The sequence below is a fragment of the Gymnoscopelus braueri genome (assembly GCF_963280865.1).
Source record: "Gymnoscopelus braueri genome assembly, chromosome: 21".
In the NCBI taxonomy this organism is placed as follows: domain Eukaryota; kingdom Metazoa; phylum Chordata; class Actinopteri; order Myctophiformes; family Myctophidae; genus Gymnoscopelus; species Gymnoscopelus braueri.
The window spans coordinates 37471740-37493875 of NC_137623.1; the positions used below are offsets into that span (position 1 = coordinate 37471740).

Here is a 22136-nt window from a genome sequence, read left to right on the forward strand (position 1 = left end):
GTTGCGTGTGGTGTCCTGCACTGACAATTTAGCAGATCTACAAGCTCACCACGCACCGCGCTGCCACGCGTCGTGAGCTGGTAGGTCGGCTAATTCCGGCCTGCAACACTGGAGCTCAATTAAGTATTGTATCCGGCTTTATGCCTTCACAGTATGAGGTCACAGACAGACCTATACTGTATACATATATCTCTCACACACACACACACATTTTAGATTATTTATTTCAGTACTCCTACTTTATTGTGCGTTTGATGAGAGGGGCCTGTGGGCGGTATATGAGCCAATAAATTCTATTAATAAGTCTTCTGCATAGCAGGGGGAAAAAGAACAACTAACCTTTCAGCTCACTTAGTTCTCTCTGTCCTAACTCTGCTTCTCTCCTTCTAACTCGCCTTCTCTCTCCAGTGGTGGAAAAAGTACTCAAATGTTTTACTAAGTAAAAGTATCAATACTGCAATGTAGAAGTACTCCGTTACAAGTAATAGTCCGGAATTCAAAATGTACTTGGTATCAAAAGTATTGGTATCAAAATGTACTTAAAGTACCAAAAGTAAAAGTACAAAAATTTTGAAAATTGCTCACAACGCGTCGCGATTCGATGTGTTGTGAGCTTGTAGATCTGCTATTTTCAAATAGCCGAGGTATAAAATAGGGCTAAAGTGGTTAATGTATGTTTTATAATGTAATAATGTATATCTGCAAAGTAACTAGTAACTAAGTTTTCAAATAATTGTAGTGGAGTAAAAGTACAATATTTCCCTCTGAGATGTAGTGGAGTAGAAGTAAAAGTACTGATTTTGTAAATACTCCAGTAAAGTAAAAATTCCTCAAAATTGTACTTAAGTACAGTACTTTGGAAAATGTACTTAGTTAATTTACACCACAGTAACTCTCCTGCTTCTCTCCTTCCAACTCTCCTTCTCTCCTCCTAACTCTCCTTCTAACCCATCTCTCCTTCGAATAGCTTTTCTCCAACTCTGTCTCTCCTTCTAACTCTGTCTCTCCTTTTAACTCCCTGTCTCTCCTTCTAACTCTGCTTCTCTCCTCCTATCTCTCCTTCTAACTTTCCTCCTCTCCTTCTAACTCTCCGCCCCAGACTGTGCTCCGTATAAGACTCCATTCTCTTCCCCTTTTGTTTGTTTCTAATGTTCTCATCTTCCCTCCCTTTAAAACTTTATCTCTCTCTTTCTTTTTTCTGTCTCTCCCTTTCCTGTCTGACTCCCTCAATAACTCTCTCTTTCCCTTTCCTCTCTTTCTCCCTCAATCTTTGCAATGTCTCGATCACAACCCCTCCTCAGCGCTCAATAGCTGTCCACAAGGCCAATTAATGCTGGCAAAGATATCATTTTGTACTGTATACGACGAGCAATCAGTTAACTGAGGGTCTGCTTTTTGGACCGTTTCCACGCACACTTTATCGATGACCTTTTATAGACGCGGGCCAGCGGTTTAACTGGCGGGCGTCGATAAAGATGATTTTTATTTTATTTTTATTTTTTTAAATCTCTAAACATCGTGCTGAGTCTTTAACCCATTGAGACCGGCCGGGATCGCATCTGTGTAATTTTGCCGCGCTATGAGCTTGTAGATCTGCTATTTTTTGAAAAATCTTGAAAATGCGCGCAAATCTATATATATAAGTATAATATAATACTTTTGAAAGCGAACGTTTGTAACTCAAATCTTTGCTTCTGGGGGGGGTCCCTGGAACAACATATTTTTACAAATATTCGCAAAAGAAATATGTATTCAAGATTTGCACACATTTTCACGATTTTTCAAAAAATAGCAGATCTACAAGCTCATATATATCTGATATTTTTCCGAATAGCCAAATAAATCTTAAAATGACACAGATCTCGTTCCCGGTCTTAATGGATTAATGCACTAGCGGCACATTTCCGATGATGTATGGGCTCGAGAGTGAAGCCGATGACGGAGCATGTCGACGGGCCGTCCGCGATCGTAATGGCCTCGCTTGACCCAAATGAAGTGTTTTGAGTGCAGCCGGGTATAACGCACTGCAGCCCCCGAGGCTTATGTTTGATTGATGAGAGCCGTGCCACAAGGGGCACGATGATGTCTCTAGGGATGGGACTTTATCCGACGCATCATACAGGTATTACAAGTGCGTGCATTTTTATTTAGTTTTTTTTTAAGGGGCGACAGAGCCTTTTAAACAGCAGTGTTCTACCCTCTGGGCTATACACAGAGGAAATAAATCAGCAGAGAGCAAATTCGTACGTATCTCCAAAAGTAAAACAGAGGATGGCTTTTATAGTTCGTCTTTTTGGGTCACACGTTTTTTTTTTGCACCTGGAGTCCCTTTGGGCATTGTCCGTCATTATTGTCAAAATTGTTTGGGAAAACAATTCGAAAATCTATAATGTATCGTGATGCAAAGCTTGTACTGTAGATTTTCAATATTTGTGCTTTTTTTTTTTGTTGGTATTTCACAATACGGGGGCCCCAGCCGCAGGCCCAAGGGCATGGAAAGCCTTGGGAACCCCACTTTGAGGCTGACTCACTCGTAGTGCTGTGAACCACACTTCTTGTTGCCGTCTTATGAATCCTCCATAATCCCTAATGTGTTCTTGTTCTCTCTCTAGGGTCCATCTGGTCTGAAGGGAGGAGAGGGACCCCAAGGTCCATCTGGCCCTGTCGTAAGTATACCGCCAACAAACATGCGTTACCTCTCCGAATTGTGCATTCTAAATAGGGCTGGGCCATATATCAATATCATAATGATATCATGATATAGATACCTTGGGATTTTGAATATCGTAATATAACGATACGGTATAAGTATCGTTCCTGGTTAGTATCTTTCACTTTTCCTATTTTATACTTTCAAGAATGGTCATAAATTGATATTGAGGTATTTAGTCAAAAATATCACAATATTTGCCCCAGCCCTAAGTTAGATTTTTCTTGTTTCACAATGAACATTTTGTTTATGTTTCTCTTTCACACCAGGGTTGTTTGTCAAATTCCTTAGTTTTGCATTGAAATAGATTTTTTTTTGCTGGGTGTTGTTAGCTGTACCTATTTAGTTTGCAGTTTGGTAAAAAGGTTTTATGTTCTTTGGAGAAGGGCCTCCAATATAGAACCCAAGCACTAGAGGGCAGCTGTCTTCCTTTGTCCGGAAAGGTCTATAGAATTCCCACCATCACCAGTTTAACACCATTGAGCAGCTTCATAGTTGCTTTTCTGGTTTCTCAGTGGGAGGTTAGAGGTGAATAAAGGCCTCCTAAGTCACCTAAAAAAAATACACTGCCACTTAAAGTGCCTCTTTAACTCAGAGTATAAATTGACCCTTAAAGGGTTTTGCTGGGTAAGGACTCTTTTTTAGCGTGAGAGTCAGTTTTTTTTTCTTTCTTTTCTCCAAGGTTTGCTGAACATGCATGCCCCTTTCTTTAGACGTGCTCTCATGCGGGTGCTTCCACTATTGGCCACAGAGAGATTAAAGAGAGTTAATGCCTTGCTCTAAGACAGCGGTTCTCAACCTGTGGGTCGGGACCCCGATGGGGGGGTGCCCACATGATTTTGGGGGGTCCCCACTAGACAGTGAAGTGTCAATTTAAGGACTTTTAAGACCTTTTTAATACCTAAAAAAAAGAAGAAAAATGTTCATTACTGCATCAAAAGTAATCGACAAACTATACTATAAAAACTGGTCAAACTTTGGCCAAATTGTCAAATAATATAAGAAAGACCACGTTAAATGTAATGCCTCAAACTCCTACAATTCCAAGTGCTTGTCAGGGTGGGGGGTCCCCCAGTTCAAATATGATTCTTTTTGGGGGGGTCACGGCCTGAAATGGTTGAGAACCACCGCTAATGCCGAGGAGCCGACGAATGCTGAAAGTTGCCACATCCATTTCACAGTAGCTAACTAGATGAGCATTGTAATAATTGGCCAGAATTGCTCCCGTATGGTGTAGTTATAGGATTTGATTCACAGCGGGTTGTCACTGATGACAATTAAACCGCAGAATTATGAGGAGACGTTAGCCATTGCTTAAAAAAAATCCATTTCCACCTAACTAACCAAGCGCCGAGATTCGCGGGAGCACAATAAGACAAATGGAAACTTATTGTGCTCATTATATCCGGTTGAAAAACGTATGTCATCTGTCAGTTTGTTTATTTTTATGAAAGCGTTGGCCTCACTTCACCTCGTCCACTCGGCACAAAGTGATTTGTCTTGCGAGCAACGATGCACTGGAACAGCCGGGGTAGCAAGATTGTTTGCTCAATTACTCCCTGGCACACCCGCCCACGCACACACACACACACACACAGATGGCACAGCGCGCCCATATGGTGTGTGTGGGAATATCCAGTCGACCGGGCACCACAGTATGTCCCTGCAGCCTCGCGAACCGTCACCGCTGTGCCTGGACTCCACTGATCCACGCTGCCTCTGAGGTCGCACGCTCCGCTCCCATTCTTCTGCCTGCCAGTGCCAGAAGACATCTCTCGCTGTCAAATAATCGACAGAGGCTTTTGTTCCCCCAAAAACCCAAAGGTTTCATGCGGGACGGATGCAACCTTCTGTCAGCTTTGCCGTCCAGGCTCGGCTCGGCACAGCCCCCCCCCCCCCCGGCACTCTGTGTGGGCTACATCCAAAAAAAGCCTTTTTTTTATCCACCTGGTCAGAGTCCTACAGTAACAGTGGTTTTAGAAACACAGCTGAGCACACATCTGAATTGGAAAGCGCTCCTCCATATTCACATAATTATGTCAAAGAGCCTGTAATGTAATTCTCACTGTGATCAATGGAGAAAGAGACAAGCGAGTGTCGTGCGTGGGTGCGGAGGAGTGAACTGATAAAAAACCCACTGTGTGTACACCAATGATAGAAGTAGAGAGCGTATAGAGCTGTCGCCTCACAGCTACTGTAGAAGGTCCTGGGTTCGATTCCCGCCGGGGACGCTGTGGGCGCTGGGGGCGTGTTCTCTCCTCCGTCAGGCATCAGTGCCCATACCCTAGGTGGGGTTGGCGAAAGGGCCTCTCTGTGTGGAGTTTGCATGTTCTCGGCGTGTCCCCCTAGGGTAAGTACCCTCACAAAAAACATGCTAGTAATCCAGTAATCCTGGTCTCTATACTGCCTCCCCCTGGTTGGAATAACGTGTTCCTTCCACGCAGCTACGTCCAACCGGGGAAACTCCCCCCCTGTCGGGTGATAAGAAGCGGCCTGCTCAATCCTCATGCGTTGAAGGAAGCATGAGCTCAGTTAGGGGCTCTCCCCAGGCTGGCAGAGGGCGAGTAGCGCCCAGGATTACAAGCTTAGGCATTGGCGCTGGGTGAAAAAATAGAGTTACAAAAATCGTGGGATAAAAATGTTGTTAAAAAAAGAAGAAGAAGGAGAGAGCGTTCACAGTGAGCGCTGAGCCTGAACTGCTAAAAGTCGCCATAGATCGGCCCGGCTGGCCTCTTGCATTGGTCCAGGGTTTTTATAGATTTAGGAAACCAATGAACCCCTGTATCTGGGTATCAGGAGCCAGCAGCAGTCTCAATAAAAATCGACTATAGCGAACGGTCGGGGCTGCCTTCCTTCCTCACAAACGTGTTCCCATCTTAACCTCAACGATCTCGCCGGAGCGCGGCGAGAGCCGTGACCTCGGGCTTTCACTTAGTGTTCTGATCAATCCTCGGTGCTGACTGCATCACTGCTATCTCCCACATCTCTCTCTCTCTCTCTCACTCTCTGTCTCTCTCCCTTTTAACCCATTCAATCCGGGAACATTTGAGATGTCTTTGGCTATTCAAAAATAGCAGATCTACAAGCTCATAGCGCGGCACCAAGTGCCGCGCTATGAGCTTGCAGATCTGCTGTTTTTGAAAAATATTGAACATTTGTGCAAATCTTTGAATACATATATTTTTTGAAACAACATTTTTAACTAAAATCTTTGCTTCTGGGGGGTCCCTGGAACTAAATATTTTATAATTACATAATGCATCATTTTGGTTGTCCTTGACGTGAGCTTGTATATCTGCTATTTTTTTAATAGCCAAAGAAATCTAAAATGACAGATACGTTCCCGGAGTGAATGGGTTAATGTCCAACACGGCTAGTAGCTGATAATAGACATGGCTTCCATGGCTTTGACACGACTTAAAAGCAACCCTGTTTGCTACTGCCCACCTCTTCACATTTTCAGTTGATTTGGCAGATTTTACACAGTACATATTTGATGGAGATGCGCTCTACTAGGAAATTGCGCCGTGAAGTGGACGTGACACAGTCTTAATTCATTAAATAATTAGGAGAGGCTCCTCTGCTGTCTGGAATCTCTGCTAGGTCCTCACCTCCCTCTCTCTCTTTGTCCGTCTCTCCTTTTAAATGTACAAGCCGGACAGCTAATGGGTTTCTGAAATAGCAGCCTTGCTTTGGTAGACCTTGAAAGCAACCTCGTTAGCTACTGCGTGCCCACCTTTTCACTTTGTCCATGTCTGTGTAGGTGGGTTTTTGCAGGTTAATTATTGATGAACTAATAGAGGCTCCTGCTTGCCGTTTATCCTCTATTTCCTTGCTCATCTTGTTTCTCTCTCTCTCTCTCTCTCTCTCTCTCTCTATTTCTCCCTCTCTCTCTCTCTATCTTTCTCTCTCTCACACACACACACACACACACACACACACACACACACACACACACACACACACACACACACACACACACGCACACACACACGCACACACACGCACACACGCACACACACGCACACACACACACACACACACACACACACACACACACACACACACACACACACACACGCACACACACAATTTACACACACACAGGGTTCGCCTGGTGAGAGAGGAGCCGCTGGTGCGGCCGGTCCAATTGGTCTGTCCGGTAGAACTGGTCCCCAGGGACCCCCAGGACCTGCTGGAGAGAAAGGAGCACCTGTAAGTACATCGTTTCTTTCCCCCCCAGTGTCCCGTCCACAACACACACAGAGAAAACTAGACCCCGGCGAAAGTAAATGTCACAACTCGCACCGCAAGCACGTCATTTTGCTTCTGCTGTGCTGCATTTCATTTAGTTTTTCTCAGTATATAACGAAAATGTGTGTGTGTGTGTGTGTGTGTGTGTGTGTTCTCTTTCTCTCTCTCTAGGGTGAGAAAGGGCCTCAAGGCCCAGCCGGTCGTGACGGTATCCAAGGTCCTGTCGGTCTGCCCGGCCCTGCCGGACCCCAGGGCCCCCCTGGAGAGGACGGTGACAAGGTCAGTGTCGGTCCCCTCAACCCCCCACCCCCTCCCCCCTCCATCCACTGTGGAACCTGTTTTCCACCTCCTTTTCCAGACCAACACTGGGGACGTGTTTACTGGGGGTTAAAGCACAATGTAGATCAATCTTCATCTCTTTGTTTTTCACGCACGGACCTTCTGTCACTGTCTTTGTCCTTGACAGTGGTGGTGGTGCCTTTTTTCTTACTTTAACCCATTAAGACCTGAGTCCTAACGCTTAGAAAAATGTATGTATTCTAAGATTTGCACACATTTTCAAAATAAATAAAAAATGGCAGATCTGCAAGCTCATAGCGCGGCACTCGGTGCCGCGCTATGAGCTTGTATATCTGCTATTTTTGAATAGCCAAAGAAATCTAAAAATGACATAGATGCGTTCCCGGTCTTAATGGGTTAAAGGTAGCAATACTACAATATAAAAATACTCTGTTACAAGTGAGAGTCCTCCATTAAAATATTTTCTTGAGTAAATTTATGAAAGAATTGACATAAAAAGTACCATTGTCAAAGTACTAATTTTTCAAAGTTTGTACAATTATTTTTGAAAGTAGCAGACCTACAAGCTCACAACGTTTAGCCTCACGACGCGTTGTGCGCTTGTAGCTCGGCTATTTTCGATTAGCCAGAGTATGAAACAGGGCTTAATTGGTTACTATATTAATAATCTAAATGTGCAAACTAAAGCCGTCAAATAATTGCCGTGGAGTAAAAAGTACAAGATCTTCCTCTGAGATGTAGTGGAGTAGAAGTATAAAGTATAGAAAAAATCTAAATACTCAGTTACTCGAAATACTTAGTTACTTTCAACGACTGGTCCTTATGTAATCAGAAGCATAGCGGTGAATGTAATCACATGTATTAACTCGCTTGATTGCTGCCCATGACAACACAATCATTGTCAGCACAGATAATGGAGCCATTTTCGTATGTTATATAAGATGGATCCCCCCTCCCCCACCCCCAACACCACATTGAAGACTTCCTATAAACTGCTCTCATTCTGAAAAGAATGCGTGTTTATGAGACCATTTTGTGTGTGTTTGTGTGTTGTTTTTAGGGAGAGGTTGGAGAGCCCGGTCAGAAGGGAAGCAAGGCTGACAAAGGAGAACAGGTATGATGAACACAGCGGTGGAAAAAGTACTCCAATGTTTGGCTATTTTCAAATAGCCTAGGTATAAAAAAGGGCTCAAGTGGTTAATGTACGTTTTATAATGTAATAATTTATATCTGCAAAGCAACTAGTAACTCAAGTTTTCAAATAATTGTAGTGGAGTAAAAGCACAATATTTGCCTCTGAGATGTAGTGGAGTAGAAGTAAAAGTACAGACAATTGGAAATACTCCAGTAAAGTCAAAGTACCTCAAAACTGTACTTAAGTACAGTATTTGAGTAAATGTACTTAGTTACTTTACACCTACTGTGATGAAGTGAACCTCGTCCCAACCCCAATCTCCTGCTACTCTATTATGCATGTTCTCATTCAGTAGTATAGTGACACCAATGCAAACACAGAATCTCAATTAATGCAATGCAGCAGCAATATTGATCCTCATAGGGGATAAATGTCTTTGTAAATCATAGCACATCCAGAAAGAAAAAGTGCATGGTCCAGTAGATCCATAGACAAGCATTAGTGGTTCTGAAATGCCATGTGTGTGATCATTACGTCAATCATTTTCAGTAAGTAGATCCATAAGCAAGGATTAGGGGTTTTGTCATTCTAAGTGTTGCATCATTTATTTGATGAGTCATGGTGATGTACTGGTTGGTAGCCATTGGACAGATCATCTATTTTTGATGACTTTTAATTGAATATAGGGGCAGGTATAACCAGATTTATCTTCTTCCTGCTCCTTTTCATTTGTGATTCTTCATGTAAAAAAATAATGGTTTTTTTTTGTTAAACCATGAATGGAATAAATAAAGATTAAATTAAATGAATTATCGGTCAATAATCTTCCGTTTTGTTCTCCTGTGTTCAGGGTCCTCCTGGTCCAGCTGGTCTACAAGGTCCTATTGGTGCACCGGGTCCGGCTGTGAGTACCACTATCCCAGTGTTGCCATGTCCACTTATTATAAGCAACTTTGGGCTTGTTTTTCTGTGAAGTCGCTTGTGAATGTTGTTAGTTGTGGGTTGCAGGTTGTTTTGTGCTTGTTTTTAAAGTGTAGTTATTTGGGCTTGCTCCCTTTTTTTTTATTATTAGTGTTTAAACCAGTTCACAAGAAATTGCATGTCGAGGACGCCCCAAATTACGTACTTTGCAACTTATGGCTCTTTTCGACTACTAGAACTAAGCAAACCGTACCTTGCTGCAAAACTTCGTATTTCACTGGTTCTGGGTTTGTTTCTGTACGCTAGAGCTCGGTTTCAGATAAACCGGGCTGATTGAAGCTAATGTTTTTATGACGTACCTCCCACTTCAGTGGTGGTACAGGTTATAATTATAATAAATATAATAATACTAACAAAAAAAATCATTGCAGGACTTCACAGGCTCTGGAAAGTGTCAGGGTATGGAAGGTTCTGGGTTACTCTTAGTAGTCAGCAAGAGCCATTACAAGCTATGAATTATCAATGTTGACTATTTAAGCGAACCAGGCAGCAGATATACCGTATCCGCTTCTGCACTGAATTCATTACTCTTCTACACGTCTCTCTGCCTGCTCTGTACAGCATGTTTTACCCTTCCTGCTGTGTAATAATGAAATGTGAAAAGTCTGATTAAAAATGTGTGCGTCTGTCCTCAGGGAGGAGATGGAGAGCCAGGTCCCAGGGGTCAGCAGGGGATGTTTGGACAGAAGGGAGATGAGGGTTCCAGAGGTTTCCCCGGACCGCCAGGTCCCATCGGTTTACAGGTTGGTTGCAACTCATAGACACACACACACACACACACACACGTACATACAACTCGCACACACAACTCGCACACGAACGCACGCACACAAAGTCATTTTTGCTCATATACTTGAAAACCATACATTAAAACCAAGAAACAGCGTATTAGCCAAGAAAGTAGTGTAGTGTGTGTATACATCTTTTCCTGTCTACTTATTTATCACGGTTTAGTTGGTTTCCCTCCATGCATAACAGACAACATTACAAACATCATCATCCGTATATACGTGGTTCCCAAACGTATTAACTTCAAGGACCCACTTAACTCTGGGAGTGTGCAAATGGACACTAAATGCACACTAACGTTTGCACACTCTCTTTGGACCCCACTTTGAGAACCATTGCAGTATATGAGCATCCTTATCGTACTTATCTCCACTGAGGACAAATAGAAACACACTGTTCTTTGTATGTTGTATAAAACAAAACAAAACAAAACAAACAACAACAAAACACAGGTCACCCATGAAGCACCGAGCTGGACAGTCATCTAATTCACCACCTGTTGATGTACAGTATTGATTGGCCCTGCGCTGCGGCTAATTGGATCTGTCGTGTGTACTGTGTTCCAAACGCGGCTCTGACCCCTGTATGATTACAGAGCTCAGCACCACTTCTATTCACCGCCACGCCTGACACGGCTGAAAAGACAGCTAAATGTCCTTTATTCCATCCATTCTCAGCCTGTGAGCTGTGTGGTCACGAGGATGTTGCAAGTGGGGCCCCCAAACAATTGGCAAAACACTTCGATTGTATTGATATTTTAACATTAATAATTACCTTTTTTTCTCTTTAAAACCTTAAAAAAAAAGTTTTTCATTGTGATACTGATGAACGGGAGCTTAAAGCTATACTGTTACCCTAGTTCTATTTATCCAAGCCGGAACACAACCGATTGATGCACGCGGACCACCCACCTGACCACTTAACACGGCAGCCAGTGTTAAGTGGTCAGGTGGGTGGGCCGCAAACACTTTTGAGATTTTTCAAGTGGACCCTATTTCATCACATAATGTCCTATAGTGAAGAAGGACAGGACACTGCATGCCATAGTGCTTATTGTGTTCAGGGAAACACTGTCGGTGGTTATACTTCAAGGTCAGGTCAGCTTTACAGATTAGATCCTCCATGCATACAAAATGCTACGCTGCTACGGCTAATCCTTATGTACCTCAGTGGTGGAAAAAGTACTCAAATGTTTTATTTAAGTAAAAGTATCAATACTGCATTGTAGAAGTACTCTGTTACAAGTAAAAGTCCGTAATTAAAAATGTACTAAGTACAAACGTATTGGTATCAAAATGTACTTAAAGTACCAAAAGTAAAAGTACAAAAATGTTTGAAAATAGCAGATCTACAAGCTTGTAGATCGGCTATTTTCAAATAGCCTAGGTTTAGAATAGGGCTAAAGTCGTTAATGTATGTTTTATAATTTAATAATGCATATATGCAAAGTAACTAGTAACTAAAGTTTTCAAATAATTGTAGTGGAGTAAAAGTACAATATTTGCCTCTGACATGTAGTGGAGTAGAGTAGAAAGTAAAAGTACTGATAATTGGAAATACTCCAGCAAAGTAAAAATACCTCAAAATGATACTTACTGTAAGTACAGTACTTGAGTACACCACTGTGAAAAAGTAACCGTTTTGGACATACTGAATGAGGTTTCCAGACAATAATATCAGCTTATACCTTTCACAATAAAAGGAGCTCCGCTTGAGAATAGCGCTCGGTAACCTCATCCATCAGTTAATTTATGAGTGGTTGGGCTCTTAAGCTAAACACATTGCGCGTTTATACTGTCTTGATGACATAGTAATGGCGATCATTATTCCAAGGTACTGTCCTCAGTAGAGGCACTGTTCAATCCCATGGGATTTTAATTGGGAGTAATTCACTTCCCGCCGCTGTTCCATTAACCCTTTAAGACCGGGGTAAAGCATCTGTGTAATTTTTTGATTTGAGCAAAAAAACCCATTATTTTACACTTTGGCTACCCAAAAATAGCAGATATACAAGCTCATACCGCGGCACCGAGTGCCGCCCTATGAGCTTGTAGATCTGCTATTTTGAGGTCCTTGACATGAAAAAGTTTGAGGACCACTGACATAGTAATATAAGTTTAAAAAAAAAAATGTTATGATTTAGAAGACATTTTGTAGAATCGGCCTCAGATCTTAAGGGGTTAATCGCGCACGCTGACCTGCTCCAGCAGTCAGGCCGTCATCAAGCACATTTACGCCCGCGAATAATTAGTAGCCTCGCTAACGATCTCTGACTAAGGAGACCTCGGCGCTGATGAGATTCCTCACCACGGGGAGGGAATCACATTTGCATGCGCACGCCCCGCCAGGAAACACACACACACACACACACACACAGTTAGCATCATTTGGTGGTAGCAGCAGAACCACACATGCACAAGGCTGCATGCATAATGCACGTACGCGTGTACATGTGTACGCGTGCACGTGCATGCACGCCCCCACCCGGACAAACATTGAGGCGGCAGTGGCTCAGGGGGAGTCGAGTCGGAAGGTTCCCGGGTTTGGATCCCGGGCTCCACCCTGTGTTACTGTCGAAGTGTCCTTGAGCAAGACACTGAACTCCTAACTGTTCTCGATGAGCGGGTTGATGCCTTTGCATGCTTTCCTCCATCGGTGTGTGAATGTGTGTGTGTGTGTGTGTGTGGTGAGTGGGTGAATGTAATGCCCGTTGTAATGCGCTTTGGATAAAGGCGCTATATAAAGATGCACCATTCGCAAGCACACGGACATACGGTACACCAAACACACCGAGGATATTTGAGGAAGACGGGTCAGTGAAAGAGCAAGAGGAAAGAATTATTTGATGCCTTTAGCTTTTCTCCTCAACATGGCTGATGGCAAACTGCCTTTGACTCAAACGCACACACACACACACACACACACACACACACACACACACACACACACACACACACGAGCTAACTGCACCGGCGCAGTAATTTAACCACAGCAATTACTGGTAGAGAAATGTCAGGGTTCACAATGTGAATGTGGGGTTCATGCATGCACGCCCTGATCTGTGTCTGCACCTTTAAGTCGAGACGACTGCAAAAATAAAAAGCGAAAGGTTACAGAAAAGGCTCCGATGTTCTCTCCATGTCCCCTAACACTGGGCTGTTGATTATCTGCTGGGTATATTCCATCTTTTAAAACACACCACAGTGACAGCTCTCTGTCGCCATGGAGCTATGAATGCCACTGCTGGGAGAAATAAGAAAACATTGTCTGAAAGGAAACAGAAGCACATTGAATTGTATAGCGCACACACTCCTTTGTATGATACCTTATACTTTTGTTTACTGTCCTTTAGGCGTTTAGCAGATGCTCCGTTCCAGAGCAACAATCTGTGTGATAAAGTACAACAGTATACGTTTTAGATGTAGCTGCAAATCAATATCCATAATGTTGTGTGAGGGTTAAAGTAGGGGTTGTTTTTGAACAAAATACAAAAAAAACACGTTTTTTAATAGCAATCAAAAGCAGAGGCATGGATACCCCCTACCAAGCCTGGGTTAAACATTAGTGCCAAATCAGTTGAGTAAGTAAAGAAAAACATAGTATACAATATTAATTTAAATCAAGATAATAAAGTAAAGACATACGAACTGTGAGGTATTGACTTACTAACTTATTGATGAGGCCTAGAATTATAGCCAATGCCCCTTACTCACAGTACAGTAATGTGCAAAACTATTGCGCAATCAAACTCAACTTCCAGTGCTGCCAGTCCTGCCACCAGAACAGAACAGAGATTACATCACAAATAAAGAAGGAAGTCAGGGCTGTATATAGGCTTCTGTGTCTGACAGACAATGTTCCCTGCCTGCCTGTATATCCCTGGTGTGACTGAACACGACCGGCTAGTCTTATTGAGGATATTTCTGGCCGAGGGGGAACAAAAAAGAACTTTTTGGACTGTGAATAGTGAGGGAAAGGTGGGAGACATATAGTGTCCTTGGGAAGTGATGGATTCTCATTGCACATCAAGGATATAGAGGATAGTGGAGTTCCCACCGCGACAGATTGACTCAAACCTGTGTGCTGTCAGAGTGCAGGGCCATGGACAGGGTTCTGGCACTGGAGGTGTGACTTTGATGCAAGCAGTATAGCCACGGGGAAATCGGTGAAGGAAAGTACTGGAGAGCCCAGTCACAATGGAGACTTTTAGGAAGGCGGTGCAGAGTTTTTTTTCTTTACAATTGAGTGAGGGTTGAAGCGAAGAATTGGTGAGTCTGTGGCGGAGAGGCCACGTCTAGACAGTCGATCATCATCCAATTACGCAATCTCTCCTTTCTGCCTTCACTCTGGGCTTTTTGGTAAAAGGCAAAACAGTCCTATTAGTTCTTGTAAATGGTAAATGGTGCATTTATATAGCTATGCTTTACATAGATTGTGCATTAGTTACTAGATGGTGGTTGCAGTCAAGAACGCATGTCACATGTACATGGACGGACATGGATTGAGATGCACTCATCGTTGATCTGAAATCAAATTAATCTGCAAAAAATGTGTTCGTTTGAGTTGAGGAAAATAATTATGCATTAAAAAAAAAACTTAATTTGAGGTTAATGTGAACTCTAATTGCCAATTCCCTGAAACCCCAAATGACAACCCTGCCTAACACAAATACCCCCCAAAAAATGTGGCACATTTATTCAATTTAGATGGCTTCTTCAGTCATAAAAAGTAAGGATAACAACATGAATCTATGCCAGAACTGCACTCTTGTTTCAGTCAACAAACAGAAGGTGCAGGGTTTTACTTTCTCTACACTTTCTATGTATACCATAAAATATGTATTTAAATAGTTCATTTGTGTTGCTTCCGCAACACATATCGACTCTAGTTAGTATTACTTAACTGTATTATGTGTCTTGTTAAAATGCGGGCGAGCAACAAGCGAGTGTTATAGCTGTCCAATTAAAGCTCACGCAGTACTGCTGGAACAGCTGTTGCTCGTGTTTAACAACACAAACAAATCTAAATGACGCCATTGTGTATTCATAAAACAGCACCTCCGTGCTCATTATTTCCTTAACCACTAATACGATTGTTTGTTGCTTTTCCTTCTTCCTTGTCCCCAGGGTCTTCCTGGACCTCCAGGCGAGAAGGGAGAGAACGGTGACGTCGGTCCTATGGTAAGTAACATATATGCTTTTTGACCGAGCTTAATTCTCTATATAAGCCATAGGGCTTAAATTGGAGTAGTTTCTATAATCTAGGCCCTAGAATTTAATATAGCAAAATAACCGACATAAGCCCTAGATTCTAGGGCTTATATCGGTTGTTTTTCTATATTAAAAAAAATATCTGAGCTTTTAGATCTGCTATTTTTGCTATTTTGTGGCAATTTTGTAAACTTTTGAAATGTTTGGAAAATCTTCACCTACAATATTACAATCCCAAAATAGGGTTGCCAGGTTTGTTGGGTTACTTCATGTCTGAACATGCCATTTCCTGTGTCCCCCTTATTCAGGGTCCTCCTGGTCCACCTGGCCCTCGAGGCCCCCAGGGTCCCAGCGGAGCTGACGTACGTATCACCTGACGATGCCGTCGTCACCGTTAACGACCTCGTTCACGTCAATAATTGCCTTCAGAATTATATTTCCTCTCTCTCTCTGTGTCGAGGAGACGGATCGTGATTTGTCTCTTTTTTGTCATTCCCATCACAGGGTGCACAAGGTCCTCCCGGTGGTGTGGGCGGCATGGGATCTGTGGGCGAGAAGGTGAGTACATAAGCCGCTAGCAGGTGACCGCCCGGTGCTCAAATACCGCCACCAAATTCTCTCTCCCTGTGGCTTTGCTCTAGCTCTCACCTACGGGAGTCGCTTCGTTGTAATAGAAGCAGACCGTTTTGTGTGACTTAGTGCTCTGACACTATTAATGCCCATTTTTACAACGCTTCCTACAAGAGTCGCCCATTTTACTGCCATTTGGCAGAAGGCTGCATGATAAATAGTTAATGCGATGCCTCCGGAGAGCCTGAAATGACTCCGGAATTTGAAACAGCGAAGGGGTTGCATCACTTTGAGAGGGCACACACACCAACTGCGGTGGCTCTCTGTGAACTTAACTTAATCAACTTATATAACACATTATCTTCAGATTTTTTACAGAATGTACTAAATGTTTGTTTTAGAGCTGGGTAATAATATTAAATCGCTATTGTGATATGAGATTAGATATCGTCTGGGATTTGGGATATCGTAATATGGTAATATGGCATGAAACTCTTTATTTTATGCTTTTAGAGGCTGCGTTACAGTAAAGTCATCTCATGAACTTGCCTGAACCTGCCTGACTGTTCTAGCTGTTATATTATTTGCCATTACACATTAGTTATTATATCTAGGCATTATTGATGATTATGTATCAAAAATCTCTTTGTGAAAGCACCAATAGTCATCCCCACATCGAGGTATTTGGTAACAATTGGTTAACTTGGTAGCTTTTCATTTGTTTCATTTGTTTTTATTTTCAGACAATGCACTTAAATCATTGTTGGAACCCGTGGCTGTAACTTATGACTCAGTCGCCTCAAATGTAGAAGGGGAACAAAGCCTCAAAAGGCTCACCATGGTTTTGCTGTAGGTGTCTTATTGTTCTATTTGACACTGAAATTAATTTCCCAACCTACAGGGAGAGCAAGGTGAGGCTGGCAACCCTGGACCATCTGGAGAGCCCGGAACCGGAGTAAGTTGAACACTTTTTCCTTTGTCGTTTTGTCGTATGATGTGTGTGTGCGCGTGTGCGTTTGTGTGTGTGTGTGTGTGCGTGTGCGTGTGCGCGTGCGCGTGCGTGTGCGTGTGCGTGTGCGTGTGCGTGTGCTTGCACATGGGTGTGTCAGTTTACCTCTTGACATTTACTCTGACATTTACAAATCAGTCAATTAACCTTTATTTGTTACATACATAAAGTGTCTTTTTTTGGGTGACATGTCAGCTCCATGGATTAGTGAACAAACAAAAGAAAACAAGATTTAAAGACTAAAAACTAAAATGAGGCAAAAGTACAGGCAAAAACAGAAACTTTGATAACATGCTGTGTCATTCAACACGCCACAGTAAATAACAATGTCCATATGTATAAGTCTGAGGTGAGATTATGTCTGTATGTTTATGGACGTACATGCAGACATCTGAGACTATTATCATTATTATTATGGATCTTCTTCTACATCACCACAACATTATAATGTCAACAGTGGTTAACCATTCAGGCAAACAATCACCTGATCCAGGGGCAGAACTCTGTCAGAAAAAAGCTCTGTTGACGAGGACATTTTGCTTCAACAAAATGACACTTTGCATTCATGAGCGTGAGGCTAATTGTGCCTCCTGTTGAGCCTGCTGGTTCCTGCCAGCGGGGCTCTGAGTCTAGCGTTTGCCTAGCGCCCTGTGGCCACGCGGCCTGCCAAATTGACTCCCTTCCCAGACTCTTAAAACATAATCGCTAGCAACATATGCCTGCTCTTATGATTGCTCTAAAGCTAGGCTTATGCTGAGATTGGCTATCCCGGACAGGAGTTTGTGATCAGGAGGAAAATCCTACAGTCTGAGAGATGATAGTGATGTTTGGTCGGTACCCTAGCTTTTTACAGAGTGAGGGATGAAGGACATTATGTGGACCGCCGCCAACGAAAATGTTTTTAGCCTTCTGCGACATTGATTATATCAGCATAGCCTAGAGAAGTTTGATTTTCACTGGACGATCTGAGGTGCATAATAATAATGTTTGAACATAGACATATTTTGCAAGTACTACTAGGCAGTGGTGGAAAAATAACTCAAATGTTTTACTTAAATGTCAATTCTGCAATGTAGAAATACTCTGTTGCAAGTAAAAGTCCGGAATTCAAAATTTACTTAAGTAAAAGTGCAAAAGTATTGGTTTCAAAATGTACTTAAAGTACCAAAAGTAGAAAGTACTCATTGTGCAGAATGTCCCATTTTGCAAGTTTTTCAAATGTATAAAAAAAATCTTTTGAAAATAGCAGATCTACATGATGCGACGCATTGTGAGCTTGTAGATCGGCTATTTTCAAATGGCCGAAATGTATAGGGCTGAAGTGGTTAATGTATGTTTTGTTATAGTAATCAAAATAGTAACTAAAGTTCAAATAATTGTAGTGGAGTAAAAGGTACAGTATAATATTTGCCTCTGAGATGTAATGGAGTATAAGTAAAAGTACTGAAAATTGGAAATACTCCAGTAAAGTAAAAATACCTCAAAATTGTAGACATTGTACTGTCAAATGAGCATGCAAGAGAGATCGGAATAATGGACTGGGGAAATTGTTACACTCTAGCAAAGTGTTCGTTTAACAACTGGCAGCCAGGTGTACCGAAAACAAGGTAGTTAGCGACAAGAAAGATGGACACATGGATTGGAGGAGCAATTTATTGAAATTGCAGGACCGTGCAAGCTGATCATGTGGATTGAAGCACTATAGCAGTGATATTCACCTGGCGGCCCGCGGGCCAAATCCGGCCCCAGCAGAGCTTTCTTGTGGCCCCTGGAACATATTCCATGTTCCAATGTAAATGTTATATTCGATGGTGTACAGGATTACCATTTTGAATATTTTCCACAACCGTTAACCAAAGCACGTTCATAGTCAATCAATCATTAACAGATAAGAATAAAATGTAGGCTACTATTTAGAATGGAGGAATGTTAGTGACCCGCCCAGGGTCCCAAATTAACACTTGCAGTACCAGTACTGCATTTGCAGTCAAGACACTGCTACAGGAACCCAAATGCAGGTAAATGTAAAATCTTTGGTGAGTAATTCACCCAAAAGAAAATCACTTGGGTCAAAGTGTTAAAAGTATAGCTCACCTCATGTACTTAAGAAAAACATCTGGTGTTAAAATGATGTATTAAATATAAAAAGTAAACGTATAAAGACCTTTCCATAGTACAAAGAAACAAAACAGCCATAAATGTTGTCTATTTCTACTACTTCCCTACTTCTACTAATTTCAGAATAATAACTAGCTTTCAAGTAGTTCAGCAATTATTATTTTTCACCATGTAGCTAGGCAGCTTGGCAAAAGATCCATCAGCGGCACATCAATATAAAAGAGCACAACAGGGGTGTTGAGTGCACTTCATCCATCACAGACCATCCATTTGTAACTATTTCTGAGTTTTGAGTGGATGTTGTTAATTACACCAACGAAATGATTCTCCTTATGCATCCATTAGCTTGTATGTGTTAGTTTTGTGAAGATTTTGTCCCATCTTCCAGCTTCTCCATCTCCATCCACTTCAAACACACAAAATCACCCGGGTGCTCAAAAATAAATAAGAAGAAGAAATAACCTTTCATTCATGCGAAGAAGTAAACACTTCACCTTGCCAGCCTGCCTTCCTATTTTCTTAATATCAAAATCTAAGCCTGTGCACTAAGGACTGACACAGAAATGTCACTATCAAACATCAAAATGCATGAATACAGTATGAAGCAGGCCCTGATAAGTTACCATAATGCACATAATGTGTCCATTACCGCCAGGCTCATTTGTTTATTTTTGAAACACAGTTCTTATATGCCGCGATATTAAACACGTCTATCGGAATTCAAAATGGGGGAGAGAAAAAATGTGGCCCGGGTAGGATGCGTAAATTACGCCAGACTTCGGTGCTCTATGGTGGCACTATACCCGGCCGCTTTATGTTTGGCCTAAAACTCTCGAACCGTTGGTCGTACAATAAAAACAAAAGCCCCTGTATTCCTTGGATCGTGATGCCACAGCCATTGTCACCTGGCTATAGGACATCTATGCACTTGAAACAACATCTTCAAAGGCTGTGACTTTTATTGAGATTGTGCTGTTATTCATTTACCATATCAATATGGCAGCTCCAGAGAGCTATGACCTTTTTTTTCTTCTTTTTTTTTTTTACAAAATATGTTTAGTAGTTTTTTAATAAACATACAAGACACAATACAACAGAAAGAGCAGGTAAAATATGAAATTAACAGAAGAATAATACGTAAGAAATCCACTCCTGACCCTCAATACTGTACCTCCTAAAACGCAGAGTAACCATATCAAAAGCTATGACATTTTGATGAGCTGTATTTCGTTTTTTTTTTTTTTTGACGCAGTGCTGCGTATTGATGGGTCTGTTAGCTGTGCTGCCATTTGTCATTATTGTAGGTACGACAAGAGATCGACAGGTTGGCACGGGGCATGTGGCAAGGGGGAACGTGCTCACTAGCATGCGTAATACCTCCTGCCTATTCCATGTCAAACACGTTTGTGCCTCTGAGGTTCCAAAAGCCTCAGTATTCAGTGAAATGTCCTTGAGAGGCCTGCCTGCCTTTCAAGATGTTCCCTTTCAGCATTTCAAATAAAGTTGTCCTAAATGTGTCAGGATGTCATCGCATTCTAACAAGCGTGAGTGCAGTGTGCCATCAGCGCTGTGCTGGCCAAGGCTGAAAACGATATCTTTCAGGCTCATTTCACATCAAGAAACTTGGTCTGTCTATTACACATTCTACGAAATGCTTTTTTTGGGGTCCAATCTCTCTCTGCAGATGCTGACTGCATTTTAATGTGCTATATTGCTCACTGGCCTCGGTGTTGACTCTCATAAAGGAAAAGTGCTGTCCCCCCATGGTGCTGATGTATCGAACGCTCCCTTCCCTCTTAACAATCACAGGGACCTAAAGGCGAGAGAGGAGACAAGGGAGAAGCTGGACCCCCCGGTTCCGCTGGACCTGCCGGCGCCAAAGGACCACCTGGAGATGACGGTCCCAAGGGCAACCCTGTAAGTTGGCCCAAATTCTCCATACTAGTCAATTCTGGCTCTCAGTCACACAAGAGCTCAAACATACAGTATACAGCACTTCAGATGAAATGACCCCCATTGGCCGATTGGCAGGCATTCTTTATTCAAGACCATGTTGAAGAGCTTAAAAAGCCTTTTTTATTGAAGGAGATTATATTTTAACGCCAAATATGGCAATGAGATAATAGTTGAGTGCCGCGCTGACATATTTGTACCATCAGAGAGAATAATACTCGGGCACATCGGGTGAGACCTACCCAAATAAAACACCGGAGCACTCGACTGGTCTGCACGTATTTATTATTTTGCAGGGGTGACTTAGTCACCCCTGCAAAATAATAAATACGTGCAGAGTGCAGACCAGTCGAGTGCAAGTCACCCCTGCAACATAATAAATACGTTCAGACCAGTCGAGTGCTCCGAGCGTTTTATCGTGTCTCCTGAAGTGCCCGGGTATTATTCTCTCTGATTTCAAGTTGTCCCTTTGACTTTTCTTGTCTGTACCTGTATTTTTACCATCATCAGTCCACTATCACAACCTCTGAGACTATATAATCTTCTAAATCACTATCTATACTGCAAAACATGTATTTCTTTTTTAAAAAGAGACTGTAATTCAACATCAGAGCTTAGGGGGATCTTTGATGCATGTTTTTTTTTTTTTTATGTCTCAAGGGACCCGTTGGCTTCCCTGGAGATCCTGGACCCCCTGGAGAGGCTGGCGTTGCTGTAAGTATATGGGGGGGGAATTTGCATCATGGCATGTCAGCTATCACATCAGCTATACACTCGGATGAAAGCTGGATATACATTATACATTGTCCATGATCTAACATGTCCCATGCCTGTCTTATGAAGGGCACTGACGGAGGACCCGGAGAGAAGGGCGAGGATGGTGAATCCGGTCAAGCTGTGAGTAGTAGTCTGCATCAGTTCACAACACATGCGGGTATAGACCCTTACATTTGGGTTCATTTTCGTGTTCTAAGTTGTAGATTTCAAATTAAGTACCCACCACTTATTTTTTCCCTCCTGTAAAAGCTGTATAATGTAAAGCGTATAATGTAGTGAGTACCAGTGGTGGGACAAGTACTCAAATGTTTTACTTAAGTAAAAGTATCA

At 42.4% G+C, this 22136-nt stretch overlaps 1 protein-coding gene across 5 annotated transcripts in view; it reads left to right on the plus strand.

Annotated features, from left to right (window-relative positions):
- Window positions 1-22136, plus strand: part of col11a1a (collagen, type XI, alpha 1a) — a 124794-nt gene that overhangs the window by 82946 nt on the left and 19712 nt on the right. For all 5 annotated transcript variants that reach the window (XM_080417212.1, XM_080417211.1, XM_080417214.1 and 2 more), the window contains 13 exons: window positions 2613-2666; window positions 6818-6925; window positions 7136-7243; window positions 8325-8378; window positions 9250-9303; window positions 10016-10123; window positions 15296-15349; window positions 15688-15741; window positions 15884-15937; window positions 16851-16904; window positions 20886-20993; window positions 21690-21743; window positions 21873-21926. In XM_080417212.1, coding sequence (XP_080273338.1) covers window positions 2613-2666; window positions 6818-6925; window positions 7136-7243; window positions 8325-8378; window positions 9250-9303; window positions 10016-10123; window positions 15296-15349; window positions 15688-15741; window positions 15884-15937; window positions 16851-16904; window positions 20886-20993; window positions 21690-21743; window positions 21873-21926 — 918 coding nt within the window. The remainder of the gene's footprint in view (window positions 1-2612; window positions 2667-6817; window positions 6926-7135; window positions 7244-8324; window positions 8379-9249; window positions 9304-10015; window positions 10124-15295; window positions 15350-15687; window positions 15742-15883; window positions 15938-16850; window positions 16905-20885; window positions 20994-21689; window positions 21744-21872; window positions 21927-22136) is intronic.